The sequence below is a fragment of the Brachyhypopomus gauderio genome, chromosome 3 (genome assembly GCF_052324685.1).
Source record: "Brachyhypopomus gauderio isolate BG-103 chromosome 3, BGAUD_0.2, whole genome shotgun sequence".
Taxonomy (NCBI): domain Eukaryota; kingdom Metazoa; phylum Chordata; class Actinopteri; order Gymnotiformes; family Hypopomidae; genus Brachyhypopomus; species Brachyhypopomus gauderio.
Genome location: NC_135213.1, coordinates 24,784,994 through 24,808,821, shown reverse-complemented (window position 1 = coordinate 24,808,821; position 23,828 = coordinate 24,784,994). Strand labels below are relative to the sequence as shown.

At 44.1% G+C, this 23,828-nt stretch overlaps 2 protein-coding genes and 1 long non-coding RNA gene across 9 annotated transcripts in view; 1 reads left to right on the top strand and 2 right to left on the bottom strand.

Moving 5' to 3' along the window:
• Window positions 1-584: 584 nt before the first annotated feature.
• On the bottom strand, window positions 585-14,302 carry ccdc6b (coiled-coil domain containing 6b). Its single transcript, XM_077000609.1, has 9 exons — window positions 13,835-14,302; window positions 12,374-12,523; window positions 10,301-10,429; window positions 8,427-8,530; window positions 8,119-8,279; window positions 5,077-5,233; window positions 4,856-4,956; window positions 4,594-4,715; window positions 585-2,976 (listed from the first exon to the last, which is right to left on the bottom strand). The coding sequence occupies exons 1-9, from the start codon at window positions 14,093-14,095 to the stop codon at window positions 2,803-2,805; spliced, it is 1,359 nt and encodes a 452-aa protein (XP_076856724.1). The 5' UTR covers window positions 14,096-14,302; the 3' UTR covers window positions 585-2,802.
• Window positions 14,303-14,332: 30 nt separating this feature from the next.
• Window positions 14,333-19,192, top strand: LOC143510828 (uncharacterized). Its single transcript, XR_013130090.1, has 2 exons — window positions 14,333-14,856; window positions 16,828-19,192. It is a non-coding gene; the product is annotated as an uncharacterized LOC143510828 (long non-coding RNA).
• Window positions 18,486-23,828, bottom strand: part of ank3b (ankyrin 3b) — an 85,580-nt gene continuing 80,237 nt past the window's right edge. Inside the window, exons 45-51 of one of the 7 annotated variants that reach the window (XM_077000597.1) lie at window positions 22,448-23,117; window positions 22,100-22,310; window positions 21,758-21,844; window positions 21,002-21,085; window positions 20,698-20,866; window positions 20,167-20,251; window positions 18,486-19,828 (exon numbers count right to left, since the gene is read on the bottom strand). In XM_077000597.1, the coding sequence (XP_076856712.1) occupies window position 19,828; window positions 20,167-20,251; window positions 20,698-20,866; window positions 21,002-21,085; window positions 21,758-21,844; window positions 22,100-22,310; window positions 22,448-23,117 (1,307 nt within the window). In that variant the 3' untranslated portion in view covers window positions 18,486-19,827. The remainder of the gene's footprint in view (window positions 19,829-20,166; window positions 20,252-20,697; window positions 20,867-21,001; window positions 21,086-21,757; window positions 21,845-22,099; window positions 22,311-22,447; window positions 23,118-23,828) is intronic. The other 6 variants (XM_077000598.1, XM_077000603.1, XM_077000599.1 and 3 more) reach the window with 6 other exon arrangements.

Genomic DNA, 23,828 nt, shown 5'->3' with positions numbered 1-23,828 from the left:
CTGCTGGGACTAGAGTACCCAAGCACTTCTGGGACTAGAATACCCAAGCACGGCTGGGACTAGAGTACCCAAGCACTTCTGGGACTAGAGTACCCAAGTACTGCTGGGACTAGAGTACCCAAGCACTTCTGGGACTAGAGTACCCAAGCACTTCTGGGACTAGAGTACCCAAGCACTTCTGGGACTAGAGTACCCAAGCACGGCTGGGACTAGAGTACCCAAGCACTGCTGGGACTAGAGTACCCAAGCACTTCTGGGACTAGAGTACCCAAGCACTGCTGGGACTAGAGTACCCAAGCACTGCTGGGACTAGAGTACCCAAGCACTTCTGGGACTAGAGTACCCAAGTACTGCTGGGACTAGAGTACCCAAGCACGGCTGGGACTAGAGTACCCAAGCACGGCTGGGACTAGAGTACCAAAGTACTGCTGGGACTACTGAACTACTGAATATCTCCACATATCAGTTTTTCGTTGATACAATATTGATACATCAGTCGTTCCTGTCGATATCAAATTAATGGACATTATAACCGATTCATTGTTAGTGTCTGGTTTGCAAAATCAAAGCCATGGATAGACAAATAGGACCAAATATTAAGGCTTTAATTATGTGATGTGGGGATAAGCTAGATAATGCTTACATTTAGCAATACCACAGTGAGTTAAGGCTCAAAGGTGTTCCATCCATTAAAGATAGCAGTAAAACATGAGCAAACATTACATTCATCTGTCAACAGTCTTGAAAAGAAAACGGGGTTAAAACAAACACACACACAAACAAAAAACAAAACTGGTGTAACCCAGAAACACAAAATAGAAATGTATGTGAACACTTCACGGTAAAACAAACCTTTTTCTTTTAACATTGAAATTAATATTTACATTGAAATTAATAAAAAGGTAAACAAGGATTGGGAACAAATTAGCCCTGGTCTCCAGGATCTTAAGAGGGATTTGCATTATAAACCAAAAGAAAAAACAAAAACCCAAAACACACAGATACACCTATGAACTACAAACACAACTTGTTCCGAGTCAGTTACTCAGTAGCCATGTTTGGTCACACAGTGGCAGAGCTGGTGTCACATAGACACAGAATCATTCTAAATGTCAGTGCCTTAACTACAGTGGAAATGTTTAGTACCAGCAATTTAATCTTCATTTAGCTGATTTCGCTTTGATCTGTTGTGATTTTACAATAAATTAGCGTTTTTCTTTATATACAGTAAGTGCTATTTCCTTGTTCTGCATTTTAGCTGCACTAACTGATAGGCATTTGGTAAAGTAGAACCGATCATGAAAATGAGAGAACACTAGCATCACCCATGGACAAGGTCTAAGACAGGATCACAAACACAGTCGGCATGGGTACAGGTTCAGATTATTAGAAAAGGCCTCTCCTTCCCAAATCTGCACACTTTGCAAAGCTTACAAAAAGAGATTATATTTACACTTTCTCCCACTGAGTGAGTTGTCTTGAGGGTGTATGCGACAAGATTTTGAACATCTTCTAAATCAATCCACACAGCTATATTTCAAGAACACATTCTGAAAGGGTAAATGGAGCAAAAAAGGTCACAGTGGTGTCAGTCAGACACTGTTTAGGAAAAGATCTGGGTGCAGAAGAACAGAAGAAAAGATCTGGGTGGAGAAGAACTGAGAAGAAAAGATCTGGGTGGAGAAGAACTGAAGAAGAATCAGTAAGCCCACCCTGCTCCACTCTGTGCTTCCTTCTAGACCAAGGCAGTTCAATCCCACGTGCGCCATCACCCGCTCGTATTGACGGGCGCGTCAGTGCACGTGTGGAGTCAGGCGGACGCACACTCAAACTGTGCAATAAATCTACAGCAGCATATACGTAAACTATTCTTTCACCTTTTGAGCTAATAAAGAAAACAAAAAAAATAGTGGAAATCATTTCCCTGTTTGTAACAACACCCTTGTACTCCACGCTATGCTCAGGAAGTGGAGTACCAGGATGTAGTGAGCATGTGCGACTGTCCGCGAGGGTGTTTTTTTTTTTTAGCCTTCCGCCGACATCCTGCCTCTGGCTAATCGTCCCCTTGGCCAGGAGCACCATCCATGCGGTGGGGGCCACGGCGGCAGTGCTCTGGAGTTTAAAGACCACCAGCTGCTCTCCCCACGCATCACCTGCCTCAAGTTTACATACAGCAATATCGGAGGGTTAAAAATCACTAGCGTTGGTGTTTTGCCTTTTTACGTACCTATACCAAACAGGGGTGGGTTTCCCAAAACGTTCGTAGCACTAAGTACTTCTTAACCTCATACGTTTCATACGAGGTTACGAAGTACTTAGCGCTACGAACGTTTCGGGAAACCCACCCCAGTTCATTTCGTTTTCTGTAATCAAAGTGAGTGTGGGTTCAGTGTGGGGCTCACACAGATGCACGCTGCTGGCTGGGCAGGTGAAGTAGCTCTCCCAGGTTTAAATGAAACACCTCTCCCAGATCAGGAGAACGTTTCCCCACTTCAGCAAGAGGCATGCGCCCTCCATGTTTCAAAAGACTAAAGTGAGCCAGTTTAGTGTTGCAATCAACAAAATGACCACAGAACTGCATTGGGTGGAGGAATGACATGAAATAGAAGAAAGTTATTAAACAAAAGAAAAAGACTTGAACACAGTACAGAATTACAGTGAAGCCTATATATGATTCTCAGTGCAAGAGGAAGATGTGGACTCCATGGACACGGGGTAGGGTAAGCCTTTGGCTTGGCGGGGGTGCAGGAGCTCTGCTGGGAGTCCACTCTGAGGTGCGTGCGACACAGGCCGTGCAGGGCCCTACGGCTGGGAGGCCGGTGGGGCCGGCACTGGTGCGGCAGGAGTGGCAGCCGGATGCACTGGAGGCAGCAGCGGAGGGGGTCCGGGCTGCACCGTGGCCTGGGTGTTGGGGGAGGGAGGGGGCGTCGGCCGCTTGAACTTGTCCGGGCTGTTGCTTCTTCGTGGCGACGGCCTCTGTGGGAGGGGCAAGAGAAAAGGTCAAAACAGGCTTTTTTTTTTTTTACGGCAGTAGCGTGGAAAATTGAGAAAAGTGATGCTTGTAGCCAGGCTGTAAACAGACAAATGTGTACTCCACATTAGGGAAGAAAATGATGATCTAACAATAGCATATGTAGCCCCATGCCCTTCCATGTCTCAGAAGCCAAATATGTTCAGCATGTTTGGGAAAGGTCCTACAGAGTGAGATTTAAGCAAAACAGGACTGTTCTTATCCAAGTCACAGCACAAAGTGGGATATATTTAAACCTCATCTAATAATGTGCAACACAACTGCAAAGCAGAATACATGTCCGGTTACAAGCGTTCCACAAAATCTGCAGGTAAGGCAGGATGATGGAGCACCTTCACAGCCTGCACTGACATTCCTAGCAGGCTGATGACAATTAGGTACATAAATGGATGGATCAGCATGAGGTCACGGCACTCCAGCACAGCCAATCACGCCTGAGCCCACACAACTCAAACTCTCAGATTACGATTCCTGTTGACAGACGATGACAACCTTAATTATCCCAACACAGTGCCGACAGGTTAAGGGATGTGGCCACAACATTAACAGACATTAGTTTTTGTCTCCCTCTTAAAATGTACCAATTTCTAATGAGGACAGCACGTCAGTCACCACATCTTACAAACAACCTGTTGTACATACACTTGGCGAACACTTTAGAAGTTAGTTGACAGACCACTATTTCACCATTCCCCATGTGTCAGTCACCCTCTAGCCACTCACTCACTGTTAAACACAGCTTCTGGCAGATTGTGTTCAATGCAGCGCACAGCAGTATTGCTGGAGTATTGCAGAGCCAGCTGGAATAGTCTTCAGCCAGACAAAAACGCAGGACCACAGATATCAGTGGTACAGCAAACCTGCACCTAAAAGGTGTAGCAAATGAAAAAACAGGTGTTTCCACCACAGCAGTCGTATATATGGTTGGAAGTCAGCATGTTCCGATGTGGACATTAAATTACTCAGCTAGTGTTTTAATGACAACCCATCATGAATGTCACAGTATTTATGCAGCTGCTCTGATTTGCTGTCAGAACAAGTAGGACAGCCAAAAAAGCCTCTTTCAACCACACTAACTCAGTCTAATTCATTTCCCTAGATTCGCCAGTCCTGTAAGGTTGCTAGGAAACATTCTGAGTAACCATGGAAACTGTACAAAGAACTTTAGAAGTTCTGTGGTAAAAAAAAAAAAAAAAAAAAAAAAAAAAAAAAAAAAAAAAAAAAAAAAAGCAAACTCTGATAAGGCTGTTATCATCTGATTTGTGGAACAGTGAAACAGGAAGACTGACGTGAGCACTTGTCTGCCCGGTCAGCACTCTCAGTTTCCTTAAAAGTCCGTCTCTGTGGAGGGAAGAGCGGGCCATAGGCTGGCTTTACCCAGGATGTCTTCAGGGAGACGAAATGGGGCGACTCAGAACGCACAAACAAGTGTGGGTGCACGTGAAAACTGGAGAGGGTGAGGGAGAGCACGTGAAGATGAGGGAGGGTGGTGTGTGTGGGAGGGCAGTGGGTGAAGACCGGGGGGGGGGGGGGGGAGGGGGGGGGGGGTGCACGTCTCTCACCGTTACGGGGTGCGAGCCACCCACGTGCACGTGCAGGCCAGGTGTGTTGTAGTAGGAAATGCCTGCCCGGGTCAGTGTAGTGGGAGGAGTGAAGCCCACTGTGTGACCGGTGTAAGACAGGCCTGTGAAAACAATACACACACGCGCACACACAAACATGCTGCATAGCTGGACACTGGAAGTAGTATAAAAAAAGTAGTATAAAAATAATAAATCTGTTTAAAATACTATATAACCATATAACAGGTGAGGTGTTACCCACCTGGTGAAATGGGTCTGCTCGAGCTTGGGGAGGGTGTGTACGGAATCGGACTGGACACAGTGCGAGGACGAAGGCCTTGGGCAGACATTTCATTGAAGTACCTACAAAAGGACAGAAGAACTAGTCGATATTTTTTCATGTCCAATCTAACCAACCTGTGTGCTCCACCCCCACCTCCCCCAACCGCTCCCCACGTTGCAGGCGGTTCCTCCGGGCCGTACCTCTCGTCATCCATCTCCAGGCTGGACTCGCTCTCAGACAGCTGTCTGCACAGGGCTTCACGCCGCTCCACCTCCCTCTGGAGCTTCCTCTGGAGACGGAGGTTCTCCTCCCGCATGATACGTTCCTCCTCAATGTACTGGGCTCGCTTCTCTGTGTCTGAGACAAGTAACACACACACGCCCTTTAATGACACAATAGGACAGATAACATGGGTGCAAAGACAGCAAGCAATGGAGAATCACATCCAATGGGAGAAAAGGTTCATTCAAACCTACATGAAGTCACATACATACCAAGTCACAGTTTATTCAAACTAATTTTAAGAATTAAACTAATACAGAAAATGAATGAATTCATTCTCACAACACTGCTGTATGTATATAAACATATCCTTAGTTTTTCTGAATTTCACAAAAAAAAAAAAATCACAGAAAAAAAAATCACAAAAGACTATTCTCAGAACAAAACTGTAAAAGCCAAAAAATTCACCTAGTTAAATTTTTTTTTTACAAAACCCTAAACACATTCTCATGCTCTAAAACACATTTTCTAAGATGGTGCACTTATGATGCATGGTAACCACAAGTGTCAGAAATTAAACCCAATTCAAGCACAGATGTCGTACATTAAATGTCATTTATGTCATGTCATTTAGTGTCATTAACAAGTTGACAAGCACAAGAACTGTCATTTCAGATGAAATCTGAGCAACTCTGATATGTTCTTCTTAGAACGACAGTCTAAGCAGAACAAAGATGATCTCAGCAGATTCAACGTGGCCACCATAATCACGAAATTCAGAGAAGAAAATGGGTAATTGGTGTCTTTGGGTCACTGAATATTTACTGTGTACAGATCATTGTTTTTACAGTCTTTTACTGCTCCTTCCCTTTCTGTCACATGAGCTTTTTCTTCCAACAGCAAGAGGCCTCACGGTTGAGATGGTCCTTCAAAAGAACAACTTTAGACTGTGTGAAATACAGCACTGGGTTGCTGAAGATTTTGAAGGAATCAACAGTGTCAGCCTTTCTGCCACTGACCGTGTCCTCCAACGCAACAGGGTGCACACGAAGCAAGTGCATGGGTTCCTTCCAGCACAACTCAACAAGGGTCAAAGATCAACGATTTCAGTAAGTGAATATGGGTTCAGTCCAGTGAAGAGCAGAAGGAGAAGCCAGAACATGGCTGGGCCGTGATGGAAGTTCCTGGCTAGTGTGGAGGTTACATTCCAGTTTGCAAAGACATAAGTGAGACATAAGACATAAGCTCTCCACCACCATGTCACACTGGAGACGTCACAGAAACATCTTGTGTTTCTGGATGGTCTGCAGGATGCTTTGCTTACACATGAGCTGAGTCGTCCTGAAGCAGGCATCCTGTGTATGTTGTAATTTGGGACAATGTGAAGAGATCCAAGAATTCATGAAGTTATGAACAGTTGATCAATATCCCACGTATTCTAAATGTGTGCCTCCCACCACACTCTCCCTTCCTTAATCTTACTGAAGAATTTTTATCATCATGGAGAAATAGCTGTGTGGCAATAGATGCAGCATCTGACAACATAGCAGTAGAATCTGATGTACAGGCTGGTTTTGGTGTGCTAAAGGAATCTTTCCCCATTGTTTAGCAAGAGAGAGGATTGCCTGAGATTTAGATGGAAGTCCTGAGGTCAGGCGTAGCCTGGAGGCATCTGTGTGTCCCAACTGCATACTACACACTAAAACAATAAGGCATATAGTATATACCGATCTTAATAGTTTGGGTTTGGCAGATTAGTACACAAAATAATAACACACTACTTTGTTTCAGTGAACGGTGAAGTGTTGCTATGTTGCTGCTATGCTTCTATACATCTTTGGAAGCTACAACTTGATAGGGATTTATTCTTTTAATAAAAATGGAAATTAATGATAACAATATGATCTGAACCTAGTGAACAATGTCAGATTTCTGGTTGAATATATTACATTTAGAATGGTAATTATCCTGAATTAATCCTTTGTGTTTACAAATACAGTTAAATGAAATTTAGCTGCGGTCACCTGGCTGGCTAAGTAGTTACCTAGTTAACCTTACATAACTAGGAAGGTCAAACACTACAACAGCTAGAGTGCTAACTAACTTATGTTAACAGGTGTTTCTTACTAAAACATAAACTGTGTGTTATGTTTGTTAATTATTTAATTATTTATGTTTGTTAATAATTAGGAAAAAATAATAAATTTAGAAAATAATAAATACAAATTGTACTAGCATTTATGCACATTTTCGATTGCAACAATTGCCGCTGAACACCTTGTCTTTTGCCCCTTAAAAAAATTCCACACACAAGTGTGGGCAACTTGTCAGTAATGACAGTAGCTATTGGTTGTCCTAAAAGTTGTTAAATGACACAATCGCCTAATTTGCATTAGAACTACAAATGAACTTCTGTTGATTCTTATTTTTGTTTGCATTTGAAACACTTATCAAAAGACCTTTATGATTGTAATGCTGTGTACCCGCTGCATGCTGAGGACAGTAAATGAAGAATGTGTGTTCACCTCAGACTCCAAATGTCTCCAATAATACAGAAAAAGTCACTAGATTTGTCACTATTCGCTTAAAAAAAATGTCACTAGAAGAGTCTGAAAAGTCACTAAATATAGCGACACAGTCACTAAGTTGGCAACACTGCAAGAACACACACACACACACACACACACACACACACACACACACACACACACACACACACACACACACACCTCTTCTGGCAGTGTTCATGGCTCTGACCTCATGGTGCATGGTATCCACCTGGAGATGAGCTTGCTTTCTACTACTCAAATATTGAGGAGCGCTCCGTTCTTTGTACAATGTGTGGCTCCATCTAGTGGACCCTAAGAGAAACTACATCTACATAACAACCGCAAATCTGCCAGCCGTGTGAGAAACGACATCCACGGCGTTTCAAGCCGAGAGGCAGATAACATGAGCAAAGACGCGCGGCGCCACCTACAGCCGCGAGCGCCATGCTTGGCTGGAGCAGAAGCACTCACGCTGCAGCTCAGCTGTGCGAAGGTTCTTCTTCAGCCGCTCCACCTCGCTCTTCAGGAAGCGGATGTGCCTCATCATGTTCTCCGGGGAGTCAATCTCCATAGAGATGTCCCTGGGCGATGGCGGGGCGGAGACCGGCTGGTCCAGTTTCTCCTGAAGGATCCTGTGGGGTGGGACACAGCATGAGGGGACAGCGGGTTCCTTGCCCATAAGCTTGAGCTTGTCCTGGTCCATTGTGCGTGAGGAAGAGAGGTTACCTCGTTAAGCAGACACCTTTCTTGAGCCCGTCACAGAACACAACACCACTGACCTTTTCTCAGCCTCCAGCTTGTCCATGCGTTTCCACAGCCGGTTGACCAGGGCCTCCTGCTCCTGCTCCAGTGTGTTTTCCAAGTCAATCTTTTCTCGCCTGAGCTGCAGGGAAAGTAGATGTTCACTTTAAAAGCACAGAGTCCTACTGCAACACTGTTACTGGCGGTTAGGTACAAAATCTGCCTGCTAGTCGGACATTATTAGCTTCATGTCAGTAAGTACCAAGATGGAGGGATTAAAGCTTTCGGGCAGTTACGGAACAGGAAACGGTCCTGATCCTGCTAGTATGGGCAGCAGGACGTACCTGTTCTAAGGTACATGGGCAGCAGGACGTATCTGTTCTAAGGTACATGGGCAGCAGGACGTACCTGTTCTGAATTACTAAGGTACATGGGCAGCAGGACGTACCTGTTCTAAGGTACTAAGGTACGTGGGCAGCAGGACGTACCTGTTCTAAGGTACATGGGCAGCAGGACGTACCTGTTCTAAGGTACTAAGGAACGTGGGCAGCAGGACGTACCTGTTCTAAGGTACTAAGGAACGTGGGCAGCAGGACGTACCTGTTCTAAGGTACTAAGGTACATGGGCAGCAGGACGTATCTGTTCTAAGGTACTAAGGTACGTGGGCAGCAGGACGTATCTGTTCTAAGGTACTAAGGTACATGGGCAGCAGGACGTATCTGTTCTAAGGTACTAAGGTACGTGGGCAGCAGGACGTACCTGTTCTAAGTTACTAAGGTACATGGGCAGCAGGACGTATCTGTTCTAAGGTACTAAGGTACGTGGGCAGCAGGACGTACCTGTTCTAAGGTACTAAGGTACGTGGGCAGTAAGACGTACCTGTTCTAAGGTACTAAGGTACGTGGGCAGCAGGACGTACCTGTTCTAAGGTACGTGGGCAGTAAGACGTACCTGTTCTAAGGTACTAAGGTACGTGGGCAGCAGGACGTACCTGTTCTAAGGTACGTGGGCAGCAGGACATACTTGTTCTAAGGTACTAAGATACGTGGGTAGCAGGACGTACCTGTTCTGAGGTACTAAGGTACGTGGGCAGCAAGACATACCTGTTCTAAGGTACGTGGGCAGCAGGACATACCTGTTCTAAGGTTCAAAGGTACATGGGCAGCAGGACATACTTGTTCTAAGGTACCAAGGTACGTGGGCAGCAGCACGTACCTGTTCTAAGGTACGTGGGCAGCAGGACGTACCTGTTCTAAGGTACGTGGGCAGCAGGACGTACTTGTTCTAAGGTATGTGGGCAGCAGGACGTACCTGTTCTAAGGTACGTGGGAAGCAGGACATACCTGTACTAAGGTACTTAGGTATGTGGGCAGCAGGACGTACCTGTTCTAAGGTAATAAGGAACGTGGGCAGCAGGACGTACCTGTTCTAAGGTACTAAGGTACGTGGGCAGCAGGACGTACCTGTTCTAAGGTACTTGGGCAGCAGGACGTACCAGTTCTAAGGTACTTGGGCAGCAGGACGTACCTGTTCTAAGGTACGTGGGCAGCAGGACGTACCTGTTCTAAGGTACTAAGGTACGTGGGCAGCAGGACGTACCTGTTCTAAGGTACTTGGGCAGCAGGACGTACCAGTTCTAAGGTACTTGGGCAGCAGGACGTACCTGTTCTAAGGTACGTGGGCAGTAGGACGTACCTGTTCTAAGGTACTAAGGTACGTGGGCAGCAGGACGTACCTGTTCTAAGGTACTTGGGCAGCAGGACGTACCAGTTCTAAGGTACTTGGGCAGCAGGACGTACCTGTTCTAAGGTACGTGGGCAGTAGGACGTACCTGTTCTAAGGTACTAAGGTGCGTGGGCAGCAGGACGTACCTGTTCTAAGGTACTAAGTTACGTGGGCAGCAGGACGTACCTGTTCTAAGGTGAGCTGTTTGGAGATTGTGTCGTTCTCCAGCTTCTTTATCTTCTTCATCAGCTTGTTGACCTGGAACTCCTGTTCTTGCTCTAAGTGCTGTTCTAGCTCAGCTTTCTCATGTTGGAGCTGTGAGTGAGTGAGAGAGAGAGTGAGAGTGAGAGTGAGAGAGAGAGAGACCTTCAAGCCTCAAATATTCAATACTAATTTGGTGGAAGACTGAAGCATTTTATCATATCAAGATGCAAAAATCTACATTCCAACAGGTTATAGAGCAAGAAAAAGAGCTTAATTTCAGATTCCTCCATACACAGACAGAAAAACATATGAACTGACAGATAAATATTGACATACATAGACATTCAGGCAGGAACATACACACTTAGACAGACAGACACATATGGGCAAACGAACCATGCATGTACAAATGGACAGACATAGACTCAGAAAGTGCTGCTTGCACACCCACATGGGCAGACAAAAACACACGCACACACACATGCAGGCACACGCACGGACACACACACACACACACACATGCACACACACACACAGACAGACTGTCCAAAAAGACTGAAATGTGAAAAATGTGACCTTGGGAAACAACTCTCCCAAAATATTCCTGAGTCACCATCTAAATGCATTGTGCAACAAAGATTTCTGCATTTCCACAGTCATTACAGTTAGGAGTGGACGATCTTGCCAAACATCCATATCCCAATCTCAATTGTGATCTTGAATCTTGATCTTGTTTTGAAAACAAGTGCTGTCAAGAATATTCACATTTGAAAAATGGGCTTATCTGTCTACGCCATTTAATGCAGATTTCAAATTCTGCAGTAGGAAAATGTGCAATAAAAAAGTCTAAAAAATGTAAGTAGAACATTCTCTGAAACTTACAATGAAAAATAGCGTGAATAAATCAATAATAGATAAGTAATAAATAAGTAAACATTAGGAGTCTCAACCATGCTTTGTCCAAGTTCTCAATCCCATCCCATCTCTCTCTCTCTCTCTCTCTCTCTCTCTCTCTCTCTCTCTCTCTATCTATCTATCTATCTATCTATCTCTCATCATTTGGTATTAGAAAAATATCTGTGAATTCATAATATATTGCATTTAGGTGGTATCAGTCCCAAATCCCACATTATGCACAACTTTAAACGGCACAAACAACAATAATAAACAAAAAGACAATGGCAGAGCTTGGGGAGGGTGTGATGGCAGAGCAGGAAGTGCTCAGCAAGGCACGTAGACTAGCGTGAAGTATGACTTACAACACAGGGTCAAACACCAAAAAAAAAAGGTTTAAATATCCACATATCATTTTTATAATACATTTTAATATAGAAAATCAAAGCACATTTTGGCATCAGCTCCTTATCTATCATGCTGCTACATCACTGTGTCACATATGAACATATGGTAGAGATACGTGGTACAATAAGAGAACATATGATAGAAATACACGGTACGCCTATCAGCACAGCGCTCTTGTAATCAATCATTCTGTTGGTCCGCGAGCATAGTGTGGATCCACTTTATAACTGGACACCAAACTTTTTGCAAAGTTTCGAAAGATTAGTAGAACACAAGATGTCACAACCTATATGAGTCTACGAGTTGTTCAAGTCTTCAAGATGAGTCACAATATGAAACCGTTAGATCGCTTAGCCCTAATTACAGTGACATATAAGTGAACAGAAAATAGCCAACTCCTGCTTTTCCTGTCAGTTTAACTAAATCACCTGTATCGACAGAACCTGAACAGCACACAGTTCTCTGCAGCACCCCTGTCTCATCACTACACATCACAATACTGCAGGTAAAGGAAACACACCCCTCTGGTTACGCTCCACCATTATCAAAACCTTACTCATTCAATTGCTTTACCACAACATCCTGCACAGACTTCTACACCTAGAATGTCTAGAAGCTTCTTTCATCCTCTGCTGAATTAAGTACAACACCACTCTGTGTTATGTGAACAGGCAGGCTTTGGTGACCCCTTGGTTTGATCCATCCAGCAGCCTGCTGAGGACAATGAAACAGCCATGACTTGATCTCACTCACCTGCATAAGTTTTCGCGAGAGCTCGTTGGTGAGGAATTCCTCTTCTTTCTCATAATTGACCGCTAGCGTTTCCTTCTCTTTCTGCAGAGCCTGGATCTTCTTGAACAATGTGTTACTGATGAACTCCTCCTCTTGTTCTGCCCTGGCTTGCTGTGGATCACAAAGGATCATTACTTTTCCCCAGAACACTACTGTGTGATACCCCAATAATATGAATACTGCTCTGTATGGTTTATGCTGGGATTTAAATGCAGATGGATAATTTCATGTTTTGAAAAAAAAAAAAACTTTAGTAGAAAACTGAAGCTATAGCACATATATTAGAAAGTTACTTCTAGATCAGGTATCACCAAATGGCGGACCGCGGTCCGGATCCGGACCCGAACGCCGTCCTGTCCGGACCCAATCACATTCCTGATTAACTGGATACGGACCCAAATGCCAAAAAAAATTTAACGGGAGACTATATTTTAAACCGAAGAATTTATTTTCAGACGAGTGTTACGTTCACCACCCATTTGAGTGTTACGTTCGCCCCCCCGCTCAACAACTTTCGTTCGCCACCGCGGACCCGGACCTAAGGTCTGAGCTATCTGCCAAAAATGGACCGCGGAAAGATTTAATTGATTACCCCTGTTCTAGATGTTTAGTACGACGACAGTAACTTCTAAAAATTGAGGCCAAGATAATCAGGTGCTTAAAAGTAGGTTGGAGATATAATCTAGACTGGGGGCATGTTGTCCAGACCTGAGGTCTAACAAGTTGACAAGCACATCTGGCCTCTCACATTATACATTTTATAAGTATAAACACACACACACACACACACACACACTATATATAAAGGCATCGCTTCTTGTAACAGCAGCTAGCGACAGCTGCATGCAACCACCTCAAGAAGGCCGAACCGATCCGTGATGAGCTATATCTACCGCTATTTACCTGCACACTCACCTCACACATCGTCCCATTACTAAACACCTCTAATCATGAGCATGAGTAGGTAAAGGTCCAGACAGTGTACCGAGAAACGCACACACTGTACGAGCTCGTAGTCTGTAAATTAACCTGACACGTGAGAGGTTCGAAGCACTAACTCATTCACCACTGGCTAATTCATGGATTACTAATTCCTTGCTGGTATTTAGTGAGTTCGCGGCGATTATAACGTGAAAGACACGCAGACATGCCACGTAAGGACCATAATAAATGTGTTTTGTGACTACAATCACAAGCACGTCTGACTGTACGTAGCTACGCTACTGTATTGATCCACAGCGCAGCTAGCAAAACACACAAATACAGCTTCGATCAACGTAGCTTAGCTATTTACCGTCCCCCGAAACGGACCGACCAAAACGTACGCAAAGGTATACAACCAAAAAACACGCATAACGCGCAATGTCAGACGAATGCGCGATATCGTGTAAAAACACGGCATTGCCGACGGTCGTCGCTTACGATGGTGACGCTCGCTTTACGCAGCTCTCGGTTCTCCTCCTGTAGCGCTTTGCATTTCAGCTTGAACGTTTCCAACTCGATTTTGAGCACTTTGTTCTCTTGCTGCAGGGACGCGAGTCGGTTTGTTAACTCCTCCAGTCGAAACGGCGATATTACGATGCCCGGCTTGTTGGAAGACGACGACGACGAGCACTGAGGAGTAGCCGAGCCACCGCCGGCCGCTCCGTCGGTGTCGCTCTCGCTGGCGCTGTCCGCCATCATCGCTCGGCGTCTGAGGGAAGCGGCGGCGCGTCCTGGTAGAGTGGAGGGAAAACAGATCGAAGGTCGAGCGACCCCCTCAGAAAACTTTGGCTACAACAATGACAGGTTTTAAAAAAAAAACCTCGTAGCAGACCTCGCAAAGCTACATCAGTCGAAATTGTAAAAAAAAAACCTAATGCCAGGATCTTTATGTGTTGGCGTAGAGAACAGTAACGTTTTCGTGTTATTGTCGCTTGACTAAAAGTTCTGCTTTCAGGGGAATCCCCTAAAAGACCACACCTCCAGTTGGAGGATGTGATTTACTGGGTTTGGGTCACTTCTGTTTTATTTTATTTTGATAAAATCAGGTAGAAGTACTATAAATCATGGTATAATATACGATGATACTTCTTGTTTTTCTGATAATTGTGGAGTTATATACTGTATGAAGGTCTTCCTGGCCGTGTTAAGGCCTTGCTCCTTTAAGGTTCAATCCAAGCATCCCTCACAATGCACTATTAGTTTGATTAAATGATACTTGCAGTGTTAGTTTGTTGAGAGGAGTGAACACATTGGAACGGAAACCAGGCATAATCACCTGCGGTCTGAGGTCCAAGCCTTTTGACAAGAACATAGCAATAATTTCCCCTGGACCAACAACATTACCATTGACCTGAGACAATGCCAAAGACATTGTTCAATGTGTATCCACTTGGAGTTGTACAAAATGCATGAATGGACCAAAACACCAAATTAGTGGATGAGGAAGTCAAAATATAAAGGTGGGTAGCATGGAGTCAAGTGTTAGAAAGACCATGGAAGCCTGTGTAGTCTGACAGCATGATGGCAATGCACATTCTCGATCTTTTCTTTGATATGTTTTCAAAGGGGATTCTTGGTCTACATGTTTGAGTCATTCTCCGGTTAAAATCCTGAGATGATACTTTAACGCAGACATTCCTGCCATTTCTCAGTTCCTGGGTTTTATATTGGACCATTTATGTAGGCCTATGTGGTACCTTTACTATTACTTTAAGCCCTGATTGCTGGCTTTCTTTGAGTTACTGTGGGCAACTGGCGGCTGCCATTAACAGCAGTAGGCTATTGTAAATCATGTTACGCCATTGGGTGAACTGTGCTGAAAGCAGGTGTGTGAGTAAAGCACACAACCTGCATGTTCCCAGTAGAGGCCTTGAGCCCAACTCTCCCTCAGTCTCACTGTGAAAAGGAGGCTATCTGTGATCCCGCATGCTTCTTGTGTGTAAGCGTCCTACTAAGCGTCAGTTCAGGACACTTCTGCAGTGGATACATGGAAGGTGTCTCGTGTGTTCTTGAGTTGTGCTGTGTGTTTAATAGCTTCATTTTTCCCTTTCAGTCATGGTGGAGGCCCTTTATTTAGTACAGGACTAACACGCTGACACCTTAGCATTGGTAATAACAGGTTGTCATGGCTTTTGGTTTTCACCTTTGCTGCTCACTGCTCATCTCTCTGTGACAGTGATGCCTGTGAATATTCTAGGGTTCATTTTATAGGCCATCACTGCTGCGCACGTCAGTGTTCTTTTATTAACTTGCTCTGTTATAGATCAGTGCTCAACACAGTTTTTTCCTGTTGCAAGCGTCCCCCCGTCCTTGAATGTGGGCACTTTCACGGCCATCTTGACTTAGTTTGGGGTCCACAAATGAGCATTATGGAATGTATTATACAGCTGGGTAGTTTTTTTGGAAGTTTGGGCCTGTTTGCTAAAATCAGGGCTGGGGCCTTGAATAGAGAGCATAGAATGTTAGTGTAGTAACTCAAAAGTTGCCATTCATTTTTGCAAAGGATATATGTGTTTGGGGAGTTCATTAGCAGCATTTCTGCCAGTAAATGTTTTGACCATTATGGTGGGTAGGGCTGGAATTTAGGCTTACAATCACTCAGGATCTGCAAGGTAAAAGAACAGCCTGCTGTCACCAACTTCTTGAAGGCTCATCTAGTTGAGAAGATGTGCAGACAATAAAGTGTGTAAGTCTATATTTTGTGGTGTTTAGATTAGTTCTCCTGCTCATGGGAAGAGTATGCAGACATGGACTGCATGGTTTGATTGACATGTTGCATTGTTGAACATGACTTGTCATTGTGGCAGAAAATTTAGAACATTGAGGGACTGATTAGGGATCTATGTATGCCCCACTCAGTCACAGCTACAAATCTGCAACAAATGTAATACCTTGCAAGGTAAAAAAAAAAAACTGAATACATGTGTGATGTAATCAGTGGGAGAGAGAGCTGGCTGGAGTTTGCACCTTGTTTGGTTGTTGGAAACCAAGGGCACTTGGAGGCCAAGGACACTCAGCCTCACAACCTGTAGGGGAGTAAAGAGAGAAAGAAAAGATTTGTGTTGAGATTCACTATTTGGTTTATTCACTATGTGACTTCTTTAAATCATCTCTGTCATTGTCTACAGCCTTCCCACCCTTCCTGACTTTTCCAGTCTCAAAATATGTGCTGCTAGCTAAAGGCACAGAAGGGCCCTTTGGCAGTAGTATACAAGTTATGAAGGCATTATGCATTATGTTTTTTAGCATTATGTAGGGTTAGTATATGGGGTTTTATGGAAATCATATATTCATCCGCATCACTAATTTGTGATGGGAGAAGAAGTCACTGAAGGGATGAGATAACCTTGGGATAGGAACTTGTCATGGAAAATGATTTTTGAAAAGGGTGAGGGTGTAAATCTCATGCCAAGCAGTATTTGTATCCACAGTAGATCTCCAAAGTGAACAGCCACAAGATGGCGATGGGAAGCTGTCAAGTCAGATTTGTACAAAATGGGGTTGAGCTCGACCCGGTGCTGGAGGAGCGGCCGTCCAGTGTCAGCCTCCTGCCTGACGTCTCTTCCCTCCCATCCCTCCTCCCTGTCGCATGCTGTGATGCTCCTGTGGGAACTCTGGTTGTGCTCTGGGCATCAGATCTCCCTGACTATGGTCCACCTCGAGAACCTGTTCATCTGTACTCTGGTGGGAGCTTCCTTGGAGAGTTTCTTTAATTATCATCTAGCAGATGGCTTAGAACCGGTGTGATAAATCTGCATAAATTCTGCTGAATCTTGGAGCCATCAGTGACGAACATGGCGAAAGGTTCCACCAAGACTTTGACAAGATTGAGAAGTGGTGACTATTGTTGGACTCTGATCCATGAAGAGATACAAGGGGAAGTGGAGTCCATCTATACTGGGTGACAACTGCTGGACTCTGATCCATGAAGCCTACAAACGAACATCTGCAGCAAAACATTTTTTAATTTGCTTGTAACTGGTAATTGCCTGTTTCTTGGAAACCCTGCATGAAACCGAAATTCCGGATACTTATTTGTGTTCAGCACATTAAAATCTATATGAAACACCCAAAATTTAAGAGGAAAGAAACATTTTCCCAAAATTTGTATACCAGTGTAAAATTAAACCCAAAATCATAATGTATAACATTATCATAGGGACTGTAGATATATGAAGATCCCCAGTATATTGAAACTGTCCATATCATAGACAGTAGCATCCTCTGGTGTATGACTGCAGTACAACCTTTATCCCTGCCCATTCCCACACATTTTAATTTATATTACACATCAAATAAGATTTTTGGACTGATCTAAAAGAGCCTCTTCCGTTACCTCTCAGTGTTTATCGTTACAATAAACAGGTTGCATAGAAGTTATTTGGTGTTACTTATGCGGCTGTTATGTGATTGACATCTAATAGATCAAACAGTGTGAAGGCGCTCAACAGCGAAATTCTTAAATTTTACATGACAGCTGTATTAAAGTTCGTTTTTACCTTTTAGGTGTTGGTCAACAACTTTTGACATTTTAAATAAACAATGTCATATTCAACAGTAAATTGTAAAAGTAATTAAACTTGATCACATTAAACTTCATCAGTAATTTGACACCAAAATTTATATTTGACTATTAGCCAATAGCTCTATTCACTTTTAGATTTTAAAATGAAAATTTCTTTGTTCACAGTTGCTAGCTAGCACAGTTGCTGCTAAGAAAGCTTGGAACCAGTCAAGAACTTGTCTGCCTAAACTACGTCTAATAAAACAGAGCAAACAGTAAAATGCGGCACTCGTATCCAGCTGTACTTAATGAGTTGGTTAGGTATCCAAGTTAGCAGTTCACCCAAAGTAGTTAGCAATGAAGACAGCATAAACATTTTTGCCTGTGAAACACATATTTCATCCAAAGAAATTTTTCAGTAATGTAGCTAATGGTTTTGTAGACAGTTTAGGTTAACATTGTATTTTGGGATCTTTGTGATGACCTTACAGTAGGCTATGCAAAATCCAAGTTTCAGGCAAATCGGTAACAATCTAAACAATCTACACATCATTCACTAGTTTTGATATATAAAACCACACCTCATGAGTTTTACACAATTTATTTAAGCTTAAATAATTAATTCAATCATCCAGTGTATGTTTTGTCATACATTGTTACCAGATCAATCAATGAATGCCTGAACATGATCTCTTTTAAGTATAATCAACATAAGGAAATATTTCACCAAACCCAAATAAAAATGCCCCTCGAGACCACAGCAGCCTTGAAATCTAGTAATACACTGCTAGAACAATTACAAATGCTTGGCTTACATAAAGACTTTTACATCTTAGAGCCAACACACATAAGAACAGTTAAAAGTTTACAGCGTGACCGTTGCCATGATACAATCGCTCTCTCACTTCAGGCCGGCCTGTGACTGCATAGCATAGGAAACCTTTAGCTGCGTGTAGGGACACAGTGAATCTATGAAGGGCACAGTGAATGTATGAAGACATACACAGAGTTGTGTTCATTCACTTCCTTTTAGTTTGTGATGGTGCAGTGGTGTCATTAGAAAACAGAATTAGTGATAAGTGACAAGGCTATGGAGTGTGCACACAGATAAACATTTTTCACTCCTCTTGTTATGTAGTTTAGAAATAAATCAAAAATAAGGTGAATCACATGCATCAAAATTAGTACTCTGAGGATCCTTTTAAAGAGAACTACAGCTCCACCTATTTTGCTGTAGTTTTGAAAGTTGCGGTGTACTTTAAAGAAATGTCCACCGTTAAAACTGAGCAAGCCTGTTTTAATGTAAAAAGTGATTTCATCCGCAAATCATTACATAAGCACATGTGGCATTACACCCAAGCTTTTCCCTAAAATCAACAAGCTTTTCATTTAATTTCATTTCAATGCACTTTGTAAATCCCTCTTTGCCAGTGCATTCACAAATTTGTGAGCTACTTATCTTTTAGAATTTATACAGTTTTGATTTATGTACAAGATCTCCAAAAACATCATTATACAGCCCGACGCATTGGGTCAGAGAGGAAAGAAATGTAAGGCGAGTGGATAAGGTGATTAAAAAAAAGTGTCTTTCCGTCCTGTCAGTCCACGATGCTTTTTGTACCATCTTTGGTCGCAGAAATGCTTGGGTGCCATTGTTGCCACTCCTCCCACTTTTGGTGCAGAAGGAGCACCAGACCTGCAGTCTCGCAGCACTGTAGAAGGTCGTTGACACCACTCAGATGCCCTGTGCCACTGACAGACAAAATGTGTGTTTTTTTTCATGCTCATGCGAAATCAATAAAGTCCTCTTCCTGAAAACCATGCGTGTATATAACAGCTGCAGACACAATCCCCCTTCCACAGGTCTCCTGCCATGGTGATTCCAGTTATCTCCTTCCCAGGACAATAGCCATGAAACAAGTGCATATCTGTTACAAAGAGAGAAAGACAGAATAGCAGTCCATGTAGCTTTTAAACATGCATCTGTCTTTTATTTGTTTATGCATTAAATTATGCTCCTATTCTTCAGGTTACATGATGAGCTCAGAAATTCAAGGCCTCTAAAACATTCTCTGGTGATCAGGTCAGTGTGGCATAATTAAGAGAATAATGGCCCAGTTGTGCCATGGAATAAAGGAATTGTTTCAGACCACATTTCTTTTGTGGCTGCTAAGCCAGTGGTGGCACATTAGGCCTCTAGCCAGAGCCCAACCAAATGGCCTCCTGATTTTGTTAAATGGCAAAAAAGCTGTGGATTTTACCATACCAGGTTGAAAACACGACAGTTATGATTGACCCTTGCTCTCCCCCGGTCTGCCATCTTTCATCTTCCCTTCGGCTCCTTGTGTTACCTGAAAAACACAGAAGGGGTTCAATGGTGCAACGGGCTACAATTTCAAAGCCGCTCCACAAACCATTCCAGTCATGGTGGTCCATGAAGCATGCTGCAAGAATTGGAAGCAGGGAGCCAAATCTGTAGCACCACGCTGGTGAAATTCTGAACCACTCAAGCCACGCAAGAACTCGTCAAAGGCCAACGCTGTAGAGCCAGAAGAGTAGTTTCTATTATAAATTCAAACATATCAGGTGGACACAGAGGAAGCAAACAATATTTACTCTTCAAAAGTCAAACTCAGAACGCAGCAGGTCAGAGCACACTCGGTCACAGCCTTTCCACACAAGCAACTGGACATCGGATGTTTTAGCAAGCAGCATCATCAGCTGTGTGCCAGTGGTGAGCACCCGAGCACTTTTGAGCCCAGCAGATGTCACATGGTGGCCCGCACAGTGCACGTGCCTCTGACCTCAGGGCGCTCCGTGAGAGGCTGAAAGCCCCCAGCGGACCCCTCCTCGTCCTCGCCTGTCTCCTGCTGCCTGGCTGTGGGGACCTGCTGGGAGCACCTGCCTCTCTTCTTCCTCCCCTTCTCCCCCGTTACAGCCACACGACGCACCACCTTCCGGATTACCTGAGAGATGGGGTCACAGGTCACGCCACGTGCCACCCATCTCATTCCCTCGCAGCTGGGCAACTAAACCGATGGAGGAACTGACATGTGAGGATGGGTAAGGGTGTTTGGGTTTTGGGAAGGTGTAAGGGTTACTTTTCTGGTGACAACGTTTCCATCTTCATCTGTGAACTGTTCCTCTGTGACTGACTCACCAGGAATGTTTTTGGCCTGATCACCCTATAGAGGGAGAGATATAAAGGGACTTACTCACCTCTGAGGAAGCACACGCATGCATGCGCAATTACACTCTCACACTGCCCTGCAGAAGCCGCAAACACCTCCATAGAGCAACGGGCCTCAAAATTCCAGAGTTCTCGCTGGTAATTCCCTCCACTAATCTCTCACTGAAGTTCAACAAGGCTGCTATTTTAAACAGCTTGTACATCATGGCATCAAATATTCACTTGATTTGAAGATCAATGCATACAAATCATAAGCAAAAGAGTGATGGAAAGACCTGGATCTCACACCATTTAGCCATTCAAAGCAAAAGAATGCTAGACTTGCTAATTAAGTGTCTAAATACAGTCAGTCAAGAAACAAAGCAAAGACATTAAGGGAAAGAACCACAAGTTTATGAAAGCTATGCCACTTTCCCTTTTTGTATAATTTCTCATTTCAACTAAATAGTTCATAATGTAAACTAATTTATACTACAACTGTCAAAAAGCTGAAACATAGCAAAGGAGTTATGAAGAGATATAAAACAGGTGACAACGCAAAGCAAGTGTCACAATGCAAACGTCAGGGCAGAGGTGATGTTATGGTGAAGCAACGGGTCCATCACTTCATGCTTACAAACAGGCAGACACACCCCACAGCACACCCTTCACTGGTACTACCAGATACCTTCAGAATCACCCTGCGCCGAAACACCCTGGTGGTCACTGTGTGCTCCTCATCAGAGCTGGAACCACTGTCTCTATGCACCCCCTGCTGAAGGCAGTTCAGTATATTTCAGATTTCCAAGAGCTCCTGTCCCTCATGGAGATTAAACTTACACTGAACAGAGCTCCAAACCACCTTCATTGGGCTAGGATGTTACCTACTACTCCAGAACATTAAAATTAGCAACAGTGAAATTAAACTTCTTGTGACGAGTGGAATTGCACCCAAATCTCTGCAAAAGGGTACTGGTAGGGGTTGGGCTTCTTTGTATTGAGTGCCCAAAGGGATTTGTAAACAAAGCACCTTGGCTTTAGGCTGTGATGAGTCTTCTTCCTTTGTGCAGGGCCCAGCGGCGTTGTCCTCTGTGATGTCCACACTCAGCTCATTCTTCCCAGAGTCCTTCACAACTTTGCTCTTGACTGATGGTCCCTGGGCCTCTTGGGTCTGGGGCAAAGCATGTTCCCCGTTCTGCTTCTCAGCTTGCAGCTCAGGGGCAGAAGATGCAGGCTTTTGGCTAATGAGAGATGAAAGGTTAGGTAGTGACACCAAGTACTGGCGCCAGACCTCCTGGCCTAAGTTTATTGCTAGCAGGTATCAGATAGAAATGTAGTGATTTCAACTGCATGAAGACGGTTAGGTGACGGGTCTCACCTGCTCTCCTTTGGTGCTTGCATATCAGTGCACAGCCCTTGACCAGAAGTCGATGTCTCCTTAATGGCATCAGACACCTCACCCTGCCACCCTGAAATTGAAGACATATCTTTTTCTGCCTGTTCCACTTGTTTGAGAATCATTTGAACCTCCGTCATCTCCTCATCCTCTGAGCCTTCCTCCAATTTTTGGTCCCCCAAAAGGGACTTGAGTTTCTCCTGGGTCATCTCCTCTTCTTCTTCACCAAAACCAGACCTGCCTCTTTCATTTGGCACAAAGACTTCGCTGGGAGGATCCTCAGGTGGGGCTGTTGATACTTGGGGCAGCTCCTGCTCTCTCTGCGAGCTCTTGGTGAATACTTCTGGAAGTTTGGACACCTCCTCGCTGCCATGGCTTACTGGCAGGTCTTCAGTCAATCCACCGTCTTGACTGCAGGACCCTTTGCCTCCCAAAGAGGTGTCCTCAGCTATGACAGTAGGGGGCTCTGCTCCAGAGGACACATGGTCCATGGAGGTGTTGGGCAATGATAACTCACTGGGTCTAATGGGGGCTGTAGTGGGTGAGATTATGCTAACATCCTCGCTAAAAAAATCGTCCTGGCGAAGAGGGGTGGGGGGCACATAGCTCAGCTCTGAGGGACTCTGCAGCTCCAGATCGATGTTGTGGTAACCTGAGTGATACAAAACAGGGCAACTGAAGTGGCTGCACCATAACACAACTGCACAACGCCACCACCAAGCAGCTGGTGAAAGGGGAGACTTTTCATAGACATAGGTAACAGCAGATTTCAGCAAAAAATGGCATACTGATAATGAGTGATATTGATGTTCAAATTAAAGTGAAAGTGAATTAAATGGCAAAAGCGTGTTAACAGTATATACCAAATTAGATACCTGCACACATTTGGAAAATAGTAGGATATTAATTTAGTACATTTCATTATATAAATTTGGACCTACTAATGCAGGATTTTAAAGTGACTGATATAAACAGAGGGAGAGCTAACACAAACAGAAGACAGAGAACACAGATGTAGCAAATAACACCTAATACATGAAGTCAGAGAAATGGTGAATCTAGAACAACCAAGGTTGATCATGAACACGAGGGGGCAGAGAGTTACAGGGAAACACGTAAAACAATCAGAATATGATATGTGAAGATGACATCTGAAGGTTACCAATGAATATTGGCACGACGAAGCTGCTTAAGCGGTGTTAGCGACGCTACGAGTCGAGCTAGCAGTAAGTCGGCGGCTGGAGTTAGCATGATTAGCACAGCCGCGGAAATAGAGAGTGACAGGAGGCAGCAGCTACACTGAGAACGCCGGTCTACTGCACAGGGGCCACGGCAGTAGGAGGGCAGAGGCGTCGCCTTGGGA